Source organism: Monodon monoceros, unplaced genomic scaffold, assembly GCF_005190385.1.
Source record: "Monodon monoceros isolate NGI ecotype Baffin Bay Population unplaced genomic scaffold, NGI_Narwhal_1 Super_Scaffold_20, whole genome shotgun sequence".
Taxonomy (NCBI): Eukaryota; Metazoa; Chordata; class Mammalia; order Artiodactyla; family Monodontidae; genus Monodon; species Monodon monoceros.
In genome coordinates, this window is record NW_021703777.1 from 22,388,266 (window position 1) to 22,411,644 (window position 23,379).

General features: G+C 36.6%; 1 protein-coding gene across 5 annotated transcripts in view; it reads right to left on the reverse strand.

Annotated features, from left to right (window-relative positions):
* INPP4B (inositol polyphosphate-4-phosphatase type II B) overlaps positions 1-23,379 on the reverse strand; it is a 582,093-nt gene that overhangs the window by 120,813 nt on the left and 437,901 nt on the right. For all 5 annotated transcript variants that reach the window (XM_029234954.1, XM_029234953.1, XM_029234952.1 and 2 more), the window contains 2 exons: positions 19,220-19,397; positions 8,545-8,748 (listed from right to left, as the gene is read on the reverse strand). In XM_029234954.1, the coding sequence (XP_029090787.1) occupies positions 8,545-8,748; positions 19,220-19,397 (382 nt within the window). The remainder of the gene's footprint in view (positions 1-8,544; positions 8,749-19,219; positions 19,398-23,379) is intronic.

Below are 23,379 nucleotides of genomic sequence, written 5' to 3' on the forward strand. Positions count from 1 at the left end.
CAATCATTATATACAGGCATATCAAACCATCTGACACTGAACCAGGCATTGCAACAATCAGCAAAGTATCCAAGGGAGATGATACGATCCATTATAAAACCACAGGAAAATCACCATTTCATGAATAAGAAGAAAATATCTCTGTTAAAAACACTAATTTGAGTTGGAAGATGAATTGCTGACTCAGCAAATCCATCCGTTCACTTATTCTGACTAATTCTGAAAAATACATTGAACTGGTATATGTATAAAACACTGTATTAGGTGCCATAAGACAGGGGGCTGAAGGTGAATGTATTAATTGCATGTGGGAAAACCTAGAAATTGGTAGGATTTCATGAATACGCATGCCCATAAAGGTCTCCTTTGGGGTTTCTTCTCTTTATTTATTAAAAAAAAACTTTTTTAACATCTTTATTGGAATAGGACATTTGTACATTTTGACAGTCGTGCACTTTGCCTAATCACCTTTTGTGGACTTTAATATCAGATAAGTATTCGGAGCACATTTCTCCTGGGTGAAGTGGACTGGAGAAGGTCAGGAGGGTTTCCCATCCATCAGGAAAACAGATGCCAGAACACTTGTCATTGCCATACAGAGAAAAACTGGCCTAATTCTCCCTGTCCTTTCTGATGGGGAGAATAGATGCTTTCAATGGCCCCTCCTCATAGCAAGATGAACAAAACCAGGCAACCCTATTAGGCGTGACGTAGGAAGGAAAAAGAAAGAGCTGGGACAAGGGGAAGATAGTTGCTTCCAATTCATATTTGCAGGTAAACATCTGAAATTATTTCTGTGTAACCAGGCCCTTTGTAATCGGCACATGAATAATCAAATAAAATGAAAATCACCACCACTGGGTTTCTGGAAGCTGCTGGAGGCCTTAACTCATCATGTTCTTAACTTTGGTCATGTCTGATGATGTTTTGTGTCCATCCTGAATTTTCACCACTTTCTATGTTTGAAGATAATTGTGAAGATGACTTGGAACAGTCACCTCAGAGTTGATTATGACTCTGGAAAATATCCACTAAGGAGAGAGGGATTTAACTGGGTACTTTTGATTGGAAGAGAGAAAGAAAACCCTCCAAAAAATTCATGAATTCTAATGGAGGAAAAGGTACCTGACATGGTGCAGAGTTATATTAAATTTAATTGTTCCGTTTCCAGCCAAATAAGAAGGTAGACAAGAATAATAACTTGAGGGGAAATTTCAAAGTCATTAATTTATACTACAGATGAGTATTGGGTACCTTTTATGTACAAGTGCTCTGCACATAAACACAAAAGTGAGCACAACACTGTCTTTGCCCTTTAGGAGTTTATAAAGTTGATGAGCACATGGAAGAAACAGATATATAAACAACTGATTATAATTCAGCGTTCACAAGGCTGTGTGATCATGGGGTGCAACAATAATGCTTTAGGGCTTCCCTGGTGGCGCAGTGGTTGAGAGTCTGCCTGCCGATGCAGGCGACACGGGTTCGTGCCCCGGTCCGGGAAGATCCCACATGCCGCGGAGCGGCTGGGCCCGTGAGCCATGGCCGCTGAGCCTGCGCATCCGGAGCCTGTGCTCCGCAACGGGAGAGGCCACAACAGTGAGAGGCCCACACACCGCAAAAAAATATAATAATAATAAATAAAAAATTTATTTTTATTATACAAAATGTTTTAGAGTTGAATGCATACATATGTATATATACATACATCTCTATCTGTGAATCAATAACAGAAAATTTGGAAATAAATGGCCCTATTTTAGTGGACATTTTGCTGATTCACGTAACTAAGTCATAAGGTATTGCTTTAGAAAAGATAAATCACAGATTAGTATCCAGTTGTCTATAAGAATTCATTACTTTTAAACAATGAGAATGATTTATTTCCTTCTTATTAAGATCAGGTCAATGGTTTCACATAGCATAATTCTAGGCAGCCAGAGAACTGAACAGAATTGCTTTGGAATATAAATTTGCATAGGTACCTCTGCATTACGCATGACCTTAACCATCTTCCCTAGAGGTAAGGTCTAAGATGGAGACAGAAGCTGGCAAGAGAAGTTGAGAATACAGATCACTGCAGATTGTTTGTGGAGAAGGAAACCGGCTAGACAAGTTTTGTCCTTAACAGTTAGTAATATTTTGCAGCCATGTATGCTCACTGCTACCGATATAAATAGCTCTATCAATACTCCTGTCAAACTGAAACATTCATATTTGTTCTACACATCATTAGAGAAAGGTGTAGTAGAAAATGAACTGTGAGAAGTTGGTAAAGAACATACCAGAAAGATGTAAGTCTTATTCCAAAATTCAATCTTCGGGAATACTGAGTTACAGAGAAACCACAATTTTTTTCAGGTTGTACAGAGACTTTATTCAGAGGATGTCGGACATAAGTATTACTGAATTTGTGCTATTGTTTCTATAAACTATGAAATGACTGAAAACATATATGGATTAATGCGAACCATCTATTGTGCTTATGTGACATAAACACATTTTGCCATAATAATACGTAGCAAATGTTCTCCTAGCTTAAGAATGGAAACTAATTTTAAATCTGATTTACATTTATAACATGAAGAAGGGAAATTAAGTGGCTAATCTGGATGCGGAATCGTTGCCTGATATACAGATGTAGTTCAACTGAAAAATGGGTTTGGGATATGGCTAAATAATAACAACAGTTTTCTTAGTCCTGCACTTTGCTGGAATGGATCAGAATATAAAAGATCAGAAGTGTATCTTTTTTCTTTAACAATTACTGAATGAGGGCAGGCAGATTTAGTCCCAAACCCGTCAGTGTAGTAATGTTGAAGTTAAATCACAGTGTTCTAGAGAACAGCATAATTACTGGAAACCAAAAAAACTGGGTCAACTTAATACTTCGGTTGGTTGACATGCCTTCACATTTTGGACAAACTAATCTTGGAATCCCAGCTGTTGGGAGCATCTGTTGTAGAGATGTAGCAACAGAAAAGCAATATGTCATCTTTACCAGCTAAAAGATGAAGAATGCGATATTAGTCTATTTCTTTGCACAGATTGTCATAAAATCCCAATATTCCTCTGCGGTTTAATTGTTTACTACCTTTTCACGAAAATAAACCTTTAAAGCTCTCAATTATTTAATAAGTAAAATTCAGCAAATAACAGACTTTTTTTGGGTCAGTGATCATTTTAGTTTCAATCTCTTCCTTACTGACTAGATAATTATTACCCAGATTCATATGTCATCATTTTTGCCAACAAACAAGCTGAACAGAGAAAGAACCTTCTCACACTGATAGAGAGTTAACAGAGATTCTCCTGACCTCCAAAAGAAAGGTGTTTTATAGGCATCAGCTCAGTAGAACTCAAGAGTAATTTACTAACATGAACTTACTTTCCAAATATTTATTATTAGAAGCTAAATGCAGTTGTTCAAGTTAGGTAGTTGTTAAACCTACAGTCCCTACCAGAAATTAAATAAAACGGTTTTTGTAAAATGGAACTACTTTAATCTTATGTGCAAACCTAAATCAACCTACGCGATCAGAGAATATTTTTGTATGTCACAGAAACCCAATTAAATTAATTGTTTAAAACATTGAATTATTTCAGGAAGTTGACTAGACTTGTAATCAGTGCTGAAACTTTTCTAACACTTAATTAACTAAGAAATGTGGTACACAAAACTATGTTTCCAATTCATTTAATAGCACAGTCTCTAAAGGCATTTCTAATTAGCTACATTTTCTTTGGATTTACTCAACTTTTCAAAGTTAGATAAAGATTTGAAAATAATGTTAAATGGTTATGACTTCGGTGAATTTTTTTAAATAAGGGATTTCCATCTCTTAACAAAGGGATATTTGTAATAGAAAGTGGTTGCTAAGGAACGTCAATAAAAATTGTTATATAACAATCAAACTTGGTTATTGTTTGCAAATAGAGTAACATTATATTAGGAGAAGAGAGTTAGAAGTAACTTTTCTGAGTGGGAAAGATTTTCCTTGTAATTGTGATAAATTTATCAGAGCATTTATATGCTTTCTAGAAATAGTGGGTTCTGGAAGAAACTCAGAAATTGTGTGAAAGGAGGTAAAGAGGAAGATGCAGATCATTATTACCCTACCCTAACCAAAAAACCCTGGGAAACTGAGAAGGCACTCCTGCATCAACTGGAAAAAAAATCAGGCAGACTTTTTCCTACCAAGGTATTCCCAAGTGAATGACTGAAGGTGAGTCAGCATCCATGCAGACTCCTACTGGAATACTGGCCGGCCCTCACAAGCACTGGAATTTCCTATTTCTTTCAAATGTTGATAATAAGCACTCTACCCATTTTCTTTGGTGCCTATTCGAAACTTTCACCACTCTCCTCAGCCTGTCCTCTCTGCCCTCTTCTGAACATGGTTCTGCTTTTATAATAAAAGAAGTCATGCAGGTTAATATCTAAAATATAAAAAGAACTCATATAATTCAATAGCCAAAAACAAAACAGAACACATAATTAAAGATAGGCGGAGGAATTGAACAGACATTTTCCCAAAGAACACACAAAAAGGTGCTCGACATCATTAATCATCAGGGAAATGCAAATCAAAACCACAATGAGAGGCACCCCACACCTGTTAGAACAGCTGTCATCAAACACATAGTAGATAACAAGTGCTGGCCAGGATGTGGAGAAAAGGGAACCCATGTGCACTGTTGGCGGGAATATAAATTGGTGCAGCCATTATGGAAAACAGGATGAGGGTTCCTCCAAAAATTAAAAATAGAACCACCTTATAATCCAGCAATTCCACTCCTGGGTATATATTGGAAAGAAACAAAATCACTGTCTCAAAGAGATACCTGCACCACCATGTTCATTGCAGCATTATTTATAATAGTTAAGATATGGAAACAACCTAAGTGTGCATCGACAAATGCATGAATAAAGAAAATGTGATGTATATATATATATATATACATATATATGTGTGTGTGTGTGTGTGTGTGTGTATTATTCAGCCATAAAAAAGAAGGAAATTCTGCTGTTTGCACCAACATGGACGGGTCTTGAGGGCATTATGCTAAGTGAAATAAGTCAGACAAAGAAAGACAGATACCATGATCTCACTTACACACAGAATTGAAAAAAATACAAACTCAGGGCTTCCCTGGTGGCGCAGTGGTTGGGAGTCTGCCTGCCGATGCAGGGGATGCGGGTTCGTGCCCCGGTCTGGGAAGATCCCACATGCCGTGGAGCGGCTGGGCCCGTGAGCCATGGCCTCTGAGCCTGCGCGTCCAGAGCCTGTGCTCCGCAACGGGAGAGGCCGCAACAGTGAGAGGCCCGCGTGACGCAAAAAAAAACAAAAAACAAACTCATAGAAACAGAGAATAGATCGGTTGTTGCCAGAGCTGAGGAGGGGGAGACAAAATGGGTGAAGGGGGTCAAAAGGTACAAACTTCCAGTTATGAGTTAAGTAAGTCCTAGGGATGTAATGTAAAACATGGTGACTACAGTCAACAACACTGTACTGTATATTTGAAAGTTGCTAAGAGAATGGGTCTCAAAGTTTTCATCCTAAAAAAAGAAAATTGTAATCCTATGAGGTGATGGGTGTTTAAATATATTGTGGTGATTATATATATGTATAAAATCGTTTTGTTGTACACCTTACACTAATGCAGTGTTATATGTCAGTTATAGCTCAATAAACCTGGAGAAAAATATTTCAAGCAAAGAACAAAGAAGCCATCCAGGCCCACGCACCCTCACAAAAGTAAAATCCATTTTGACACCTTCCCTGCGGTCTCAGCTGAGGAGCACGCTTCTGCCCAGGACTCGTCCTCCACCTGCCTGCTTGAATTGATCATCTTCTCTTCTTTGCAAGGACCTTGTTCTATCAGTAATAGCCTCTCAGTCTCTTAGCCTCTTACATGGCCTTCGGAGTAATAAACACAGTCAATTTCACGACCTTTAAAACAAAACAAGTAAGCAACTAACACACACACACACACACACACACGACCTATGTCAGCTAAAGTGTTCCTGTCTAAAGGGTCACCTCATCTTCTTTCTCATATTGTTAACTTCTATTCACATTTATATCTCAGGAATTACTTCCGGAGATCCCATCCTGACCAGCAGACTCCCACTTCATCCTGTGTATAATCCTAAATTGCACTGTCATTGCCACTGGTGTCTCCAGAGCCCTGAATAGGTCATGGAGCCCTCGCAGCCGTGGGCGGGTCACCTATGTTTCCCCAGCACATGGCACAGTGACCCAGGCAGAACAAGGGCTCAGTAACACCCACTGCACCAAATGCTTCACCATAGACCTCAACTCACCATGTCTCCTACTCTCTCCCACTTTCCCATCATAAAAAGTTTCTGTATTTAAAATGTTGATCTGAAGTCACATTAGCAGAGTCAACCTTTTTCCACCTGTCTCTCTCCATCCCTATCACAACATTTTAACTATTTATTAACATATTTTTATCTACCACTAGACTCTGAGCTCTAGGACCTAATGATCTGACTTATCTTCCCTTTTGGAGCACCTGTGGATATGGAAGTTCTCACAAGTTATCTAAAAGGAGGGAGGGAAGGAGAGGGGCGATTGGAGCCACAGGAGGAGGGTGAGGTGTGGGAGTGTGTTTGCATAACACAATAAGGTGAAAATTATGAAAACAAAAGATACCCAGTTCCAAAACTCTCCCTCGACTTAATAAAAAATGGCAATCATTTGTCAAAAAGTTTACTGTATGTTTATTTAAATGAAATACAAGTTTTATATCTACCCAAACTCTTTCAAATTCACATTCCGAATTTATGATCTACCCCATTTCCCCATTTATCTCAAGGAGTAGTATTGATCCTCATAATAAGATTATATAATTTACATATCTTAAAAAAGAAAACATACAGCAATAATATTAAAGTAATACAATGCATTGGCCTGGGCTTTTCCAGGTCATGGGGCATTATCACACAGGTAAATCATTTATCTTAGGACCACACTAAGAGCTAAACAGAACAGGTGCTGTTATTTTCACTTTACAGTTGAAAAAAACTGAACTTCAGAGAGGTTAAGAGGTATGCACGCCTTGGAGCTATGAATAAATTGAAGAAGAAGGTGACAGTAAAAGGAAGAAATATTAGATTTGCTCTTTTGAAAATGATGCAGTGGGAGAAATGCAATCTTAATCAGCAACGACAAATACTTATTCAGCATTTACCTCATGGAGCTCAGCTCTGTCTTTCCTGTGATAGAGCTTTTATCAAAAGAAAGAGCAGGTATCACTTCACAGCGCTTCAGACAGCAATTTTTTTGAGAGGCCTGCGCCTTTCAAATAATTTACTACCCAAACACTTTTAAATTTAGGGTGGCAGGAAAAGTAATCGTTAACTATTTAACATCTAATACAGCTAGCATACTACAGCATTTTCTTGGTTTAACATATTCAGTAAAGCGTTTCCTTCTGTGTGTGTGTGTGTGTGTGTGTGTGTGTGTGTGATGTGCATATACTTCAAAAGGTTCTTGGATAATGAATATGCATTGATTCAGGAAAAACACACTGTTCCCTCTCATCCAGAGAGAGAAACCTTGATTTTCTCCTGTCTTATTCTGCCCACCTACAGTTCCTATCACCATGTTGGCTTCTTTGGTTTATGTGTCTTTGCTAGTTATTTTTCAGATGCTTTTAGGTGGCCATTCTCCTGCCAATTTTAGAGCCACCTGGAGCAACATTTTTTTTTTTTTTTTTTTTGCGGTACGCGGGCCTCTCACTGTTGTGGCCTCTCCCGTTGCGGAGCACAGGCTCCGGACGCGCAGGCTCAGCGGCCATGGCTCACGGGCCCAGCTGCTCCGCAGCATGTGGGATCTTCCCGGACCGGGGCACGAACCTGTGTCCCCTGCATCGGCAGGCGGACTCTCAACCACTGCGCCACCAGGGAAGCCCAGTGCTACATCTTTTTAAAAAAAATAACAGAACCCATGAACAAGAAGGATTTGAGAGATCTTTGTGTCCACTGCCATACAAATGTTAACACTTTTTCAAGTGTGTCCAGAACTTACACACTGGATTGCACCAGTGAAAATACTTGTTGCATCTAAGGAGTAGATTATGGATGATTATTGACTTATTTTCTAAAAAACAATTTTAATGGTTTATATTACCTTGGCAATAAATAAGGAAAAGTATTGATATTATAGAGTCTTGCAATTGTGGCATTCTTGCTTTGATGACATTTCTTGGAGATATTTATTCTTTGACTGCATTATATATATATAAAATATATATAATGTATATGTTATATATAGAAGCTATTTGAGAGCAAATAGGTTTTCACGTCAAGTAAATGTGATCAGGAATAAAAGTTTCATTTTATCATTTGCCCCTGAGGAAAAATGTAACCTATTTATCCACAATCTGTATTATGACTGCTTTCCGACTTGTTTTCATAAAAAGCAGAGATTTTTTTTTTTTTTAACATTCTTGCTTTACTTTTCAGGACTAGACACGGAGAGGCAGGCTATGTAAAAAAAAAAATTAAAAACTTACCCACTCTTCCTCATCGTAGTCCGAATGATGCGGTATGGAGTCCTGCCTTCTCATCGGCGGGGGTGGGTCCTGGGAACTGCTCTCCTCTGTGCTGTTCTTAGGAGAGGGCGGCTTCTTAAGGACACCTCCTGGCCTGGCAGTGTAAAGTGCTAGAAGGGCACTTCTGACCAGCTGATCCTTGAAGGCATGCACGAAAAGCTCTGTCTGGAAAGAAATTGACAGGGGTTCAGCACAGAGCTTTGAAAAGGTCAGTGGCAGATTTGCTGTCACTTAAGTGGTGTGGATGGTGGAAAAAGTGCAGGCAACAGAGAGAGAAAATGATTCATACGTATCAATGGAAAATAGTTTGGTTTGGGTTTCCTCCAAGGCCTTGAGTCCTATTCTAAAGTTAATGCTGAGGTTCTATATGCATTGTAAACACCATCTGTCTCCTCAGCCCACTCTCTTTTAGTTCCAGATCCTGTCTTTGGAGATGTATTTCACTGGGGATTTTCATTTGAACACCATCTCCCTGCTGTGCCTTTCAAGTAATTCCAAATACACCTTTAAAGAAAATGTGATCAGACTATGTTTATTTTGTATTTTAAACAGAGTTAAAGGCTAAAGAATGACATATCTCTTCAAAAATAAAAAAAATAGAGGCAGGAGACCTTTTCTTCTTTTTAGCATCATGGACAGATTTCAGCAGTAGAGCTGACATAGGCAGTCTTCCCCATGAAAACATTTGGCTTTTATTCCCCATTACTACCCTCTAAACTGTCTCCTCCACCAAACGGTTTCGGTAGTGTTCAGTGTTAACGAGCTTATTATGCAACTTGCCATGTAGGTTTTACAAGCTGGTGGTAAATACCTAGTAAGTACTATGGTAATGATGGCTTTCCAACAATAAAGAACTCTACAGCTGTGCTCTGCAATTTCCTGATGAAATGTTTAATGGCTTCACCCTGCTATACTCTGCAGGGCACAGTAATTGATTTTCTGTATTATAGTACACTTAACATACACGTGGCCTACCAATCTGTTTAGAGAAGTAACTCAAGCACTGACCCACATTGTTAACATATTTATGCTTTGTAATCTGTTGGGAAGGGGCCCTTTAACCCACAGCATTATTTTGAATCACAGATCATTTACTGAGACACTCCTGGATATAATGCTGTCTTCACCAATGCTGTAACTCAAGGTAATCATTTATTGGTGCTCTCTCAATATGTAGTCAGCAGTGCCATGCTCAATAATTGTTACTAAATTGTCTCTGAATCTCCCTGTTGTGAGTGTGGACAATTACAGAAAACCAGTTAAACCAAGTTCAAAATAAGCAACTAATTCATAAGACCCTGTCATATCTGCATAGTTATATCTTTGCAGTGGATCGTGAAATTCTAGAGCTAGAAGGGAGTTGAGTGGACCTCTTCACTAACCAGATAAAAAAACGACGGAAAAAGTGTGATGATCTGTTCTAGGGCAGACTGCTGATTGGCAGCACAAAGGGAACAGAGTCAAAGTTTTCTAACAAATTCAGCAGTATTTTCCTTACTCCACACCATCCACCATGACCCTCAGCCTCGATCCTTCTGTCCTTCTTCCCCTTCTTCTCTAACTCTGGCTCCCCATGTGTTCTGAACATCTACCAGCTCTCATAGTTAATTGTGTCCACAATTGCTGATGTTAACTCTCTGCCCCGTGAAATTTTAATGGATGTTTTAAACACTCTTTTAATCTGTTAGTCATATTGAAGGCACTTTGAAGGTAAGTAGACAAGAAATATGGTAAAAAGAGGCTATATTAGAATAAGAGGTTGGAAAATAATTTTATAATAACTAAGAAAATAAAAATAAGGCAGAGCTCTTTTCATTAAAAGAACGGATGAAAAAGTTGGCTAAACAGTACAAGTCAGTATAGTTACAGCAAAATGGGGGAACATGCTGTTTACATAATTTTCCAGACAGCATGGATGTGTCTGTCAATGTGAATTTAAATATTAAAAATGTGAATTTACTTCCACTCAGCTTAACCTAACTATTTCTTTCTTGATAGTTTCTTCTTGATAAATTCTTTTGATTTATTTTTGGAGCAAAACAGATTGACTTCTTTGACTTCCTGCTACTACAGCTCCAGTCTCCATAACACTCACTAATTACTATGTAGCTGAATACTATTCAAACCCAATGAAATTCCCTATGGTTCCTGTAATCACCACTATTTCTTCCCATAGCATGCACACACAGAGTTTCCTCTTAATTTACTCAAATCTCATTTGGGTTGATTTAGCACCAAAGACATGGGAGATAATACAGTAGATTCTTGCAGTTTTACAACCTAGAATTTTGGGGGAGGGTAGCTGAATATAATGCACAAAATATTAAACACAATAAAAGCTGATCTTCTACTTTGTGTGTATACTGAAACATGTATCTGACTCCTTGGACACTCTGTGGATCACCCAGATCCTGTGCATAGAATCGTATTCTGTTAGAAAATAGCAAAATATTCCATTGCAATTTCCATCATGACCTGGAAAAAGTCTTACTTTTCTTGACTGGTATTACTTGGTAAAGGTAGACCAATATAGACCCAGGTGTTTTACCATCAAAATAAATCAGCTTGAAGAGATTAAGGTGGTCACACAATCCCAGCACATGTGTATGTTGCTGTTCTTACAACTGAGATAATACCAGGGAAGTTAAGCATCAGGGAAGGAGGTGACCATGTCTCTCTGAGCTGCCTATTGACTCAGAGTTCTGAAAGCCTTCTTCCTTTTCTTACTTAGCTCCAACTATAATAATGAAAGAAGAAAGGCTGACTAAATATTATTGTAAGGGTGGGCAAAGCAATTAATTTAAATTATCAGTGTAATATTATAGTAAAAAAGCATAAACTCTGAACCCAAGGCAGATCTATTTCATTAGTTCTATATTTAAAAAAGAAAAAGAAAAGAAAATGTTTTCTTGCCTTTCTGCCATTTGTCCAATTCATATGCTCATACAAGTATCCTTCAAAGTAACACACAGAATTATCTGCAAGTACAAAACTACTAAAAATTACTTCTCCTGGGGATACATTTCCTAGTTTCCTGAATACTAATGCCAGGGGAATAGTTAGAATATGTTCATTTAAAAACACTCTTTTAAACTAGAGAACTCAACAAATTAAGCAAAGTCCCATTCTATTTAGAATTTCCTTAGAGTCACTGAAAAAATTCAAGGCCATGCCTAATCTCACCTGCAATACAAAATACCATAAACAAGTAATTATCATTTTAGTAGTCATGTATATGGAAAAAAAAGAATCCTGCTTATTTTAAAATTTGATATGCTTTAATTATTTCATAGTGTTATACTTGACATTAGTACCTTGATATGTGTTTAACATTCCCTAAAGCAAAGAACATTGAACTTTCAGCCAGGAGAGTTACCTGACATCTGGGTAGCTTATATAAATTATCCACTTGACCTTGGCTAAATCACATAACAACTTTTCCCCAGTATGTACAAAATGACAGCGCCTATCTGTGAAACCCTTATGGGAGTTCACTGAAAACTGTACTCTTCTATTTATGCTTCTCTTTCTTGACTGACCTTTTCAGTTTCTGCCGGTGACTCATAATCCCCTGCTCACTCAAAATGTGGTAAGTGGACCCCAAGGGGCCTTAAACCACATTCTTAAAAGCATTTTTCCATTGGTGACGTAACCCCTTCTTCCATAACTTCAAGTATCATTTTTTATTATGCCAAGGTCTTCAAAATCCATTTCTGCTTACCTCCTGAATCAGCGTGGTCAAGGGTTTCCATCTGCAAGCTTTTTGAGAAGTCCCAGCCCGATCTCAAGTTTTTCAAATAAATGTTTTCTTCCCTGTTTTCCATCTGAGCGGTATCATTACTACTCAGCAACTCTGAGTCCAAACGTCTGGCTCATTTTCAGTAATATTTATTTTCTGGGTTAGTGATCAATTTCTAGTAGTTAGATATTTTCAATAATTTCAAAGATTGACCCTTACGTTATATCCCCACAGCTAATCCTAGTTAATATCCTTTCTGCATTCCATGTTGATATTTCCATAGTCTTCTTACTGGTTGATTTACTTTTCTTTAGCTCTTCTTTTTTCAGGATGTTATCCAAGGTCACCACCACTAAAATGTTGACTTCTGGGTCCCATCTCAGGACTACTGAATCAGAATTTGTATTTTATCAAGCTCCCCCAAAGCATTACTGATATTGTGATGCTCAATAATTCAAATCTCTCTGTCCTTACTCAGCCTAGTTACGGCTCTGAGGATGATCTTCACAAAGCAAGCCTCCAGGCCTTCCGCCCTTAACAACCTTCTCAGTACCTACAGAACAGACCTTCTCTTGGGTAAATAACTAGGAGTGAGATGGATAGTTCATATATAAACCTTTTAACTTTATGAGACACCGATGAACTGTTTTTCAAACTGCCAACAATTGTGTACCCATTAGTGATAGATGAAAATTCCAGTTATTCCATATCCTTCCTAACTTTTCCTATGCTCAGCCCTTTCGATTTTAGCTATTCCAGTGGGCGGTTAGTGGTACCTCATTTTAGTTTAAATTTGCATTTCCCTAATAACAAATAATGATGAGTATCTTTTCATGTGCTTATTTGCCATCTGTCTTTTTGATAAACTGTCTTTTCAATTCTTTTGCTCATTTTTAATTGTTTTATCATTCAGTTGTAAGAATATACATTCTGACACAAGTCCTTTGTCAGGTACCTATTTTATGCATATTTTCTCCTAGTCTATGACTTGCCTTTTCAATTTCTTAATAGTGTCTTCTGAAAACTTTAATTAAAGTTTTTAATTTTGAAAGTTTTTAATTTTGAAGAAGTCTTACATATCGTTTTTTTTTTTTTTTTTTTGGTTCATGCTTTTTGTGTTCTAAGAAATCTTTGCCTAACCCAAGACGACAAAAATTTTCTCCTATGTTGTATTCTAGATGTTTGTTTATTTATTTGTTTGTTTTTTTTCTTTTAGCTTGTATATTAAGGTCTATGATCCATTTTTAATCAATTTTTATATAAGTGTGAAGTAAACATAAGGAAAGGTTTATTCTGCATATGGATATCCAATTGTTCCTGCACTATATGTTAAAAAGATATCCTTTCCCCAATGAATTTCTTTTGCACTTTTGTCTAAATTTATTAAACACATATGTATGGGTCTATTTCTAGATTCTGTATTCTATTCTGTTGATCTATATATCTGTGCTTACACTAATATGTTACAAACCATGCAATGAATATTATTTTTGTTTTAAAGAGTAAATATGTTTAAGTAAATTAAACTTTTGATTTTTAAAATTCTGTCCACATACATACCATTTCTGGCACTCTTTATTCTTTTGTGTAGATCCAAATTTTCCATGGTATCATTTCCTTCTGTATAAAGGATCATTTCCTTTAAAATGTGTCATAGTACAAGTCTGGTATGAAATCTCACAGTTTTTGTCTAAAATGATCTTTATTTCACCTTTATTTTTGAGGGACATCTTCTCTAGATATGGAATTGTAACTTTTTATGTACGTCAGTATTTTGAAGATGTTACTCCATTATCTTCTGGTTTGCATAGTGTCTAATAAGAAGTCTTTCACAATTCTCATTTGTGTTCCTCTGCACATGTGCCTTTTTTTTTCTTTTTCTTTTCTGGTTGTTCACAATTTTCTCTTTACCTCTGTTTCTCAGCAATTTAATACCTGTGTTTCTATCTTTTTTTAATATTTACTCTGCTGGAGTACATTTTGCTTCTTGGATCTGTAGTTTCATTATTTCATCAAATTTTGAAAAATTTGGTCATCATTTCTGCAAATATTTTTCTGTCCCCCTCTTCTTTTATTCTAGGACTCTAATTATATGTATGTTAGATATCTTGGTATTGTTCTGTAAGTCATTCATGCTCTGTTTTATCATTTTCAGTTATTTTTCTCTTTGTGCTTCATTTAATTATTTTCTAATACTATGTTTGCAAGTTCACTATCTATTCTTCTGAAGTGACCAATCTGCTAATTCCACCCAGTGCATATTTTTATTTCAGAAATTATATTTCGCTTTTCTTTGAGTTCTATGTGATTCTTTTTTTTAATTTTCCTTTTTTTCTCCTCATCCTTTTTATATGTTTCTTTGCTTTCATAAGTATGTGAGCATATTTATAAGTGCCATGTTAAGGTTCTTATCTACTAACTGCATCATCTCTGTCATTTCGGGGTCTGTTTCTATTGCTTAATTTTTCTTCTAGTTACAGGTTATATTTTCCTGCTTCTTTGCATGCTTGGTATATGCTTGTTGAATGCTGGGGGCATTTTGAGTTTACATTCTTGTTGCTATATTTTATTGTATTCTTTTAAAAAATGTTGGGTTTTGTTTTGGTATGAAGTTAAGTTACTTCACACCAGAAGGACTCAGTAAGATCATTTCAAACCTTATTTTTAAGCCTTGCTAGAGTGAATCAAGAGCAGCCTTTAATCTAGGACTAAGTTAGCCCCACTACTAGGGCCATGCCCTTCTGAGGGCTCTATGCAGTGCTCTATGTGTGACAAAGTCTTCTCACTCTGCTGGTCAGGAGATAAACCATTCCGAGTCCTGTATGACCACCAGGACTTCTTTTGTATGCTTATTTCTCGTACTTATTTCCCTGGATTTTGATAGTTTATTCACATGCGTATGCAAATCAGTACTCAGGTAAAGATTTTAAAGCACCCATTTACAGATGTCCAAGGCTCTTTCTGTATGCAGCTCCCTCCTTCTTGGTACTCTGCTCTGCAAATTTTAGCCATCTTGGCTTTTCCTGAACTCCACTTTCTGTCTCCTCAACTTGAGAAGTTGCTGTTTGGCTTCTCCCTCCTTGTGCTGCAGCCTGGAAACTGCCTCCAGGAAGAAACAAGGCAATTATAAGGTCACATAGTTTGTCATCTTCCTGTGCTGCCTATTTTCCAATGCCTAAAAACCATTATTTTATACATTTTGTCTAGCTGTCCTTTTGTCGTTTGAGAGGATCCATATTACCCTACCATGGCCAGAAACAGAAGTTCTAATTCCATGTATTTTATGTATAAGTATCATTCTTAATATTATTTTACTTTCTTACCTTTATTTTACTTGTTTTTAATAGTCTAATAAACACAGTTTTGTTTTTATATAACAGCACTTCTTTCACCAATTAAATATTGACCATATGAGGGAGACTATGAAAAGAAGAAACATAAGTTCTAATCCTGAAATTTCACCTTCATTAACACTAGTTACTTTCAAGTTCCCTTAGAATTTAGTATGTGTGTATATGTAGACATATACTTTCACCAGCTATAAAAAACAAACGAAAACTCACTGAATTCTTCTACTCAATTTGGGATTGAGAGAGAGTAGTGGAAGTGAATAAACAATAAGAAATTCCTTCTCAGTACCTAACTAATCAACATAATCAATGTGCTGTATATAATATATATCTTCAACTTCTTAGCATACTGACTTTCTGGCATTGTTATTAAGGAAAACGGAACATTTCTTAAGAAAATCCTGAGTTAAGTTTTAGAATGGAATGCTTGTTTCTTTCTTTGAATACAGCAGAAAGCTTTGGTATACTATGTTAAGGTTGAAAAGATACTAGGCATTGGAAGGTGTTGGGTTTTCTCAAATATATTGTGAGCAAAGCCTCTAATATTTGTGACCAAATCCTTTTTTGTTGTTGTTTACCATTTCACAATTGCCGTGTTGTGAAATAGTCCATGCTTTTAATTTCTTAGACTGTAAAATTAATACTGTGTAGTATTTGTCATACAGCATTGAGTACAATACCACACATAATTAGGTGCTCAATACTGCTTTGTGATGAGCATAATAATAATGACTTTCTAAACAAGGTCTATCAATCTCTATGGAGTGGAGACTATGATGGGCATTTGAAACTAATGTCACACATATATCTGAGTAATGAGATACATGCCTACATTTGTGTCCTTACGTTTTCATTTTGAATTTCTTTACGTTACTTTTCTTTCTCTCTCCTTTTTTTTTGTCACAGTATTGTATAATTTTAGTCTAGAAAAAAGGAAAATGCATTTTTTTATCCCACTCTATTATTAACTTTTCATATCTTATGTTAAAAATTTGGCTTATGCTTTGTTTTCTCTGTTGGGATTAGTTATGTAAAGTCGGAGTTTGTCTTTTGCTATAAACCTATACATCATAACATTAAATAATTCTTTAATATTTTCATAAAGATATGCAGCAAACAAATCCAGTTATCCTTCAAAAGATTCTTTTTTTAAGAACTATTTTGTTAAAAAATAGAACAACTTAATTGAGGTTGTGCACATTAGGATATGAAAAATTTATAGTAAATTTTATTGTGAAATTTCAGTTATGCCCTATGGATGAGTTCCTAAGAAAACAACTCAAGAACTTATTTTCCAAACATGTCAGTGCAGATTCATTAAAAGAAACAAGGGGACTATCAATGAAGAAAAGACCTATTCTCTAATCCACAGTGTGCAAGTCCCTGGTCTTAAACACGAAATGTTTCTAAGTTAAATCTTGCTAATATTAAATTACACTAAAATTTAAGATGCCATTAAAATGATTGATCTTTTATGCTAGATTCATGGATCATAGTTTATTTTAAACCACGAGCTAGTAACTATGCAAAGCTCTGTTAACTTAGATACTTCTTTGAAATTCTGGGCTTGAATTCTTAAAGAAATGCATGGCTTGCAAATTTAACTTTAAAAAATCCTCGTGATTTCAAGTGTTGACAGATTTCTTAGTAGACGAAGCTTGTCTACTCAGTAACAAACAAACAAACAAAAAAAATAGGGAAAAAAGTTGGAGCAATGCTGAATTAAAGGAGGAGAAAATACATGCCCTGCCACGCTCCCAAATCACAGCAGCAAGATGTGAAGGATGTGTGAAATGACAAATTCCTGTCCAATGCACGGGAAGAATACAAATATTGCTCTGAAATCACCACAGTGATGTTCTATTTGCTAGAATTTTCTGTTTAGGTGAACCCAGGAAAACCTCACCTCACCTACAAATCCAAAAAAGAAATGAACCAAAAAGAAATTCTATTATTTTACTGTATGCGACACCCTCCTCTTTTTTTTCCTTTTTCTTAGCCATAACATATTCATTGACTATTAGAATACTTAAGTATTGTTGAGAAGTTTGTCTAACAATTTTTTAAAAAATTTTTATAAAAGGAAATATCAAAACATATATTGCATGGGAGGATACCAGAAAGGGTTTCCATTCTGGAGTCAACCAGACCTGGGTCTGAGCCCTAGTTTTGTTTGAAACCTGGGTTTGACTTTAGTTGCATGACTTTGCACATTTTTAAAACTTCTCTGAGCTTCAATCTTTTGCTTTGTGAAATGGAGATAACATGGACCCACAGTTTGAAGGTTAAATGAAATAACCTAAGTCACTGAAGTCACTAGCAAAATATTTGACAACGTAGGTAGTTGTAAAATTTGGGTCAATTTTTTCCTCCCTTTTCTTGATGGAGATACCTGTTCTGGCATGAAAGGAAGGTTGCATTTTGAACTGGAAGTCTTGGGTTTTGATTTTTTACTTTTTAAGTTATTAGACAATTTACGTGACCTTTGTGAATACATATTAGCTAATTTTTTCTGAAAATATATACTGGTTATATCCTATGAGAAAAATATGTGAAAATGTAGACTTTAAAATGTTAAATAAGGGCAAGCTATTATTATTATTATAAATTAACGTATCTGAGTCAAAAATATATACAGATATAGTATTCAGGTTTCTATGAATCTGTTCTTCAGGGACTCAAAGAACTACAGTGTTATCTTATTCTAAAATGCTACCGTAAAAATTGTCTTTGGTCAGTTTCTTCAAGGGCATATTCATTGGAAGTATCTCATAATAAGTTTCAAGATGTCCTCAGAATGCAGAGGTTACGAAAGAGTGTACTGGAATTGGACTCTAGGATACTTGACTTTGCATTTCTATTCAAGCTGCAATTTGACTTTTGCTATCTTGGTTCTCCATATCATTCAGATGCCTTAATTCATTATGGAAATTGATGCTGAGTGTTTACCCCATGCCAGACTACCATTCTTCTTTACATATACAAATGTAAGTCACCTTTGGAAAAATTAAGACCTAGGTCCTACTACATTTCAAACAATAACTAATACTTTAGAAATTTTTAGAACCTTCTCCCAGTTGATAATGTTACAGAACGTAAACTGAGGCAGAGGAATTACCCCATGTCACTGATAAGAATCCCCATGAACGTTCTGCTCTCAAATGAAGTGACCTTCTGACTCAAAGGTAGCTTCATATGCATCAAAGTTAGGTGATCACCAGAGAAAATAATTTTCAAAATCTAATTTAATTCATTTAATACAACCAGGAACCAAAGAGAATGAAAGATGTCAAGGAAAAGAGAAAATATACCTCAACCAGTAACAGGTTTCGTTTCCTACTAGGAAAAAAAAATTAATGTTCAGTAAAATTTGAAAAGAGAATGAGGCCAATTCATTTTGATCCTGTGGCAATACTTTGAAGCTGACTTTTTAACCTAGTCTATTTTACATTTCCAGATGTTATGAAAGGCAATGTATGCAGAAAGCAGTACCAACGGGGATTTGGGTATTTCATTTTCCCCACTGCAGTGATGATTTGGGTCTTACTTTTTCTGAAAGCATCTTTAAAGAATTCTTCAAGCTGTCTGGAGAATGCTGGCTTGCAGAATTAAGCAGTAGGTCTGCATGGGTTGCTATAAGAGGTTGTAGTTGATTGATGTTGCTGAGAACTTCTTTTGCTTTGGCTGTGTTTTCAGGTGAATAGTAAATAAACTGGTATCCAGTACTGCAACAACAAAGATAAAGGCAAGTTACACAACGAGCAGAAAGACTTTTCAGCAGTTAATACCAGATGGCAAATGATAAACAGAACTCCAAATAGCATTACTTCCTATTGAACAGATAAGAACTATTCTAAGAGATTTTTATGATATCTGAAGAGTGTTTAAAGTCAAATGACCAAGATATTTTGTAAGACTAGTTGAAATAAATCCAGTCCTCGCTCAATCACTAGGAAGATTCTTCATGATTACATATGTCAAGGATTAGTATTCAAAACAAATTAGTATTAATATTATTAATAATTATTAGTGAACTTGAGGTCACACAGTACAGAGAGAAAAGTATGAGCCTTTATATTTAGGCCAATATGAATATAGATCCTGGCTCTACCACTTACTAGTTGGGTGATCTTGGGCGGCCTTTAGCTTCCACAACAGGAAAGTGGGAATAATTATGCAAACAGTTCTAAGAGGTGGGTAAGATTGGTCATCATTCGTGTGAAATGTCTGACACAGAGCAAGCATTTAATAATTACTGTGTACATTTTCTCCCATGATACTTAGGGCAAGGGTCATACATTTTAATAGCTGAGAAATGGGGAGAATATAAATTAATGCCAAGTGGGCATATGGAGAATTTTATTGGATAGAAAAGGGACATGACGGCATAAAAATTCCATTATGCTATCTTTTTCATCACCTTTTTTGTTCCCCTTGTGGTTTCTCATTTGACTTGTAAAAATACCTAAAATTGATTACAAATGAAAGAATGACTGACTTTTATAGTCATCATTTAGGAGTTGGTCAAGCATGTTACGGATGTAAGAAATCCATGGAATGAAGGAGTCTTTGGCCAGTTTTATAGGAAAAACAAAGGAGGCATTCCAGCAGGGAAAGAAGTGAAACAGCAAAACATCGGCCAAAGAAAAAGAAGAGAGTGGCCATGGATTGTGCATTTACACAGTGGGTGCAACACTTGGTCATATCCCTTTATATCCAATCATCAACGCTTTTTTCTTAGCATCTTTGAAACCAAGTCCCCCCAAAACAAAGTTCCCTTACCGAGAACTTTAGGATTAATTATTAATCAATTATAATTTATGATTAATGTCTCTATCCAAAACTTTATTCCCTTTCTTGTCTCCTCTGACCTCAGTCTTGTGCTCGTTGACCAGTCAGATGACTAAAATTGCTGTTGTCGATATCATCATTAACTTACAAACTCAGGTTGTTTCTCCAGGGCAGGATGAGCTAACAGGACCCCAAGCCATGGCCACCGGGTCTGAGAATCATAAACCAGTTATCCTGACTCCCCAAAACTATGATTAAAGATTAAGGGCTATCACAAGAGGATGATTAATCCCGACCCCCTTTTTTTTCCCCCCTTTAAAAAAAATCTCCAACTCAAAGACCAAGTTGGAGTGGACCTGAGGCTTGCCTCCCCCTCCCTTGCTTGGTGCCTTGCAATAAATCTCCACTTTGCTCTCAGAGTTTGGCTTTCTGAACCGTGGGCACATGAGCCCTTTGCTGGGTTTCACCTTGCAACCTGTGATGAGTATTTACTGAATATTTTCTTTACATTTACCAGCTAAATTATTAACATTCCCATAATTCCATTTCTTATTTTGAAATATTAGCATCCAATAAGACACATTAACATCTAGAAAGCACTCTCCCCTTGCCTTGACACTAATGATTTTCAGGGCAAAGTATCGGTTTCTTCAGGGAGACAATATAATAAATATTTCTATTATTTAATTTATTTTTTCACAATTATTTTTAAAAATGACCTTGGTGCTTGGACTATTCAGGAGATAGGACAAGAAGTTGATGAATGAGGGATACAAGTGTCTAAAAGCTAAGAAACACATGGCTATCCTGTGACACTGATGAGAACTCACTCAATTCTGTACTTGTAGATTTTTTTAAATTTCAGAAGCAGGAGCTTAAAAATAAAACGTACCACTTATTTTAATGCAAACTGAAGCAGATGACAAGTAACAATGGCGAGGAGGAGAAAGAAAACAATAGTCCAGGCCAATTATCTCTGTCTCTTCCTGGCTCATCTGATCTGTGGGACTGTGCTGAAGCCTTTAACAAAAATCATGAACTGGGATGTCCCCCTCTGTACTCAGACTGGATACAAAATTCAATCCACTGCAGTCTTTAGAAAATCAAACAACTCCATGTTATTTCCGCAAAGAAAATGATTATCTAAAGATACTGACATATACACACTACTATATACAAAATAGATAATCAACAGGAACCTACTGTATAGCACAGGGAACTCTACTCAGTATTTTGTAATAACCTACAAGGGAAAAGAATATGAAAAAGAATGTGTGTGTGTGTGTGTGTGTGTGTGTGTGTGTGTGTGTGTGTGTGTAACTGAATCACTTTGCTGTACACCTGAAACTAACATAACATTGTAAATTAATTATACTTCAATAAAAAATAAATGAATAAAGATATTGATGTGTCACCAGGGTGGGGATGATATCTAATACCCAGCACTTTTTACAGCTGAGAATAGGACTTACTAAGGACTAGACACAGAAAGCAGCCTGTGAGGGCTTCTCTGTGGTCCCTTGTCACTGATCTGCTCTTCTGTTATTATAATTTGCTTTCTGGTTTCATCATATGGGGATGGATAGGCCTCCCATGGCTTAGCTCTGGGAAAGCTAGAGCTCTCAAGGCCAGTGTGGTCTTCCCTCCTTCTCTCCACAGATCTGTCCTCTTTCTGAGTGTGTCATTCCTGGCCTCTCACCTGTTCACTCCTATGCCCTCTTTTTGACTCCTCTATACATATTTCCTACTCTGCAAATTCCCTGAGTCTCCTCTCCATTGGAGGAAATACACTGCCAAGATTTATTTCTTACATCTTCTTTCCTTACACCCTAGTTCAGTGGTGCTCAAATTTGAATAGGCGTAAGATTCACTCGGGGATGAGGTCAGGGCCTGGGTATTTTTAATAAAGACTGCGGGTGCCCTGGCAACACCAAGAGATTCTGCTGTAGTAGGTTGTAGTCTTCGTAACAAGCATCTCAGGAAATCCTGATGCAGGGGGACAGCTGAGCACTTTTAGAAATACCCTCTGCACTGTTTAGACTGTGAGTTGCCCTCTACACCTCTGATCACGCTACACAGTGACTCCGATAAAAGTTCCTTATTCTAAGTTTCTTATCCTTAACTCATTCTCATTTTCATAATGCCTTCTATAAGGCTACTTTTGCACTCCATCTTTTTTTTTTTTTTTACAATTCTGTGCATTATTAGTCATCTATTTATTTAAATTGAAGTATAGTTGATCTACAATGTTGTGTTAATTTCTGCTGTACAGCAAAGTGATTCAGTTACATATATGTATATTCTTTTTCATACTCTTTTCCATTATGGTTTATTACAGGATATTGAAAATAGTTCCTGTGCTATACAGTAGGACCTTGTTCTTTACCCATTCTATATATACTAGTTTGCATCTGTTAACCCCAAACTCCCACTCCATCCCTCCCCCACCCCACTTCTGCCTTGGCAACTACAAGTCTGTCCTCTAGGTCTATGAGCCTGTTTCTGTTGTGCTTCATCTTTATATTCAGCACAAAATGCTTTGGTTCACTTCTCATTACCAGTGTTGCCCCCATCATCCTTTCATCTTTTCCCTCCCAATATACTCTCCACCCTCTTCTTCTCCTTCCCCAATACATTCTTCAATCACCATCATGGGACCTAACCATAACTCCTGGCCCCCTGTTCCTGAGTCAGTTTCTATTTGAGAAGAGTTATGTAGCAGGCATTGGTTCTCCTGGTTAAGCCTTTTAATGATGAGCATCTTACCTACAGAGGCTGAAAGATTCATTTTCCACGATAAGAGCCAATGTTGGTGTCCAGGATGAAACAGTATGGTATGGAAAAAGAAGCCCACCACCCACAAAATAATTTTAAGTATACATAAATTTCATCTATGTATTCAGTGCCTTACTCTTT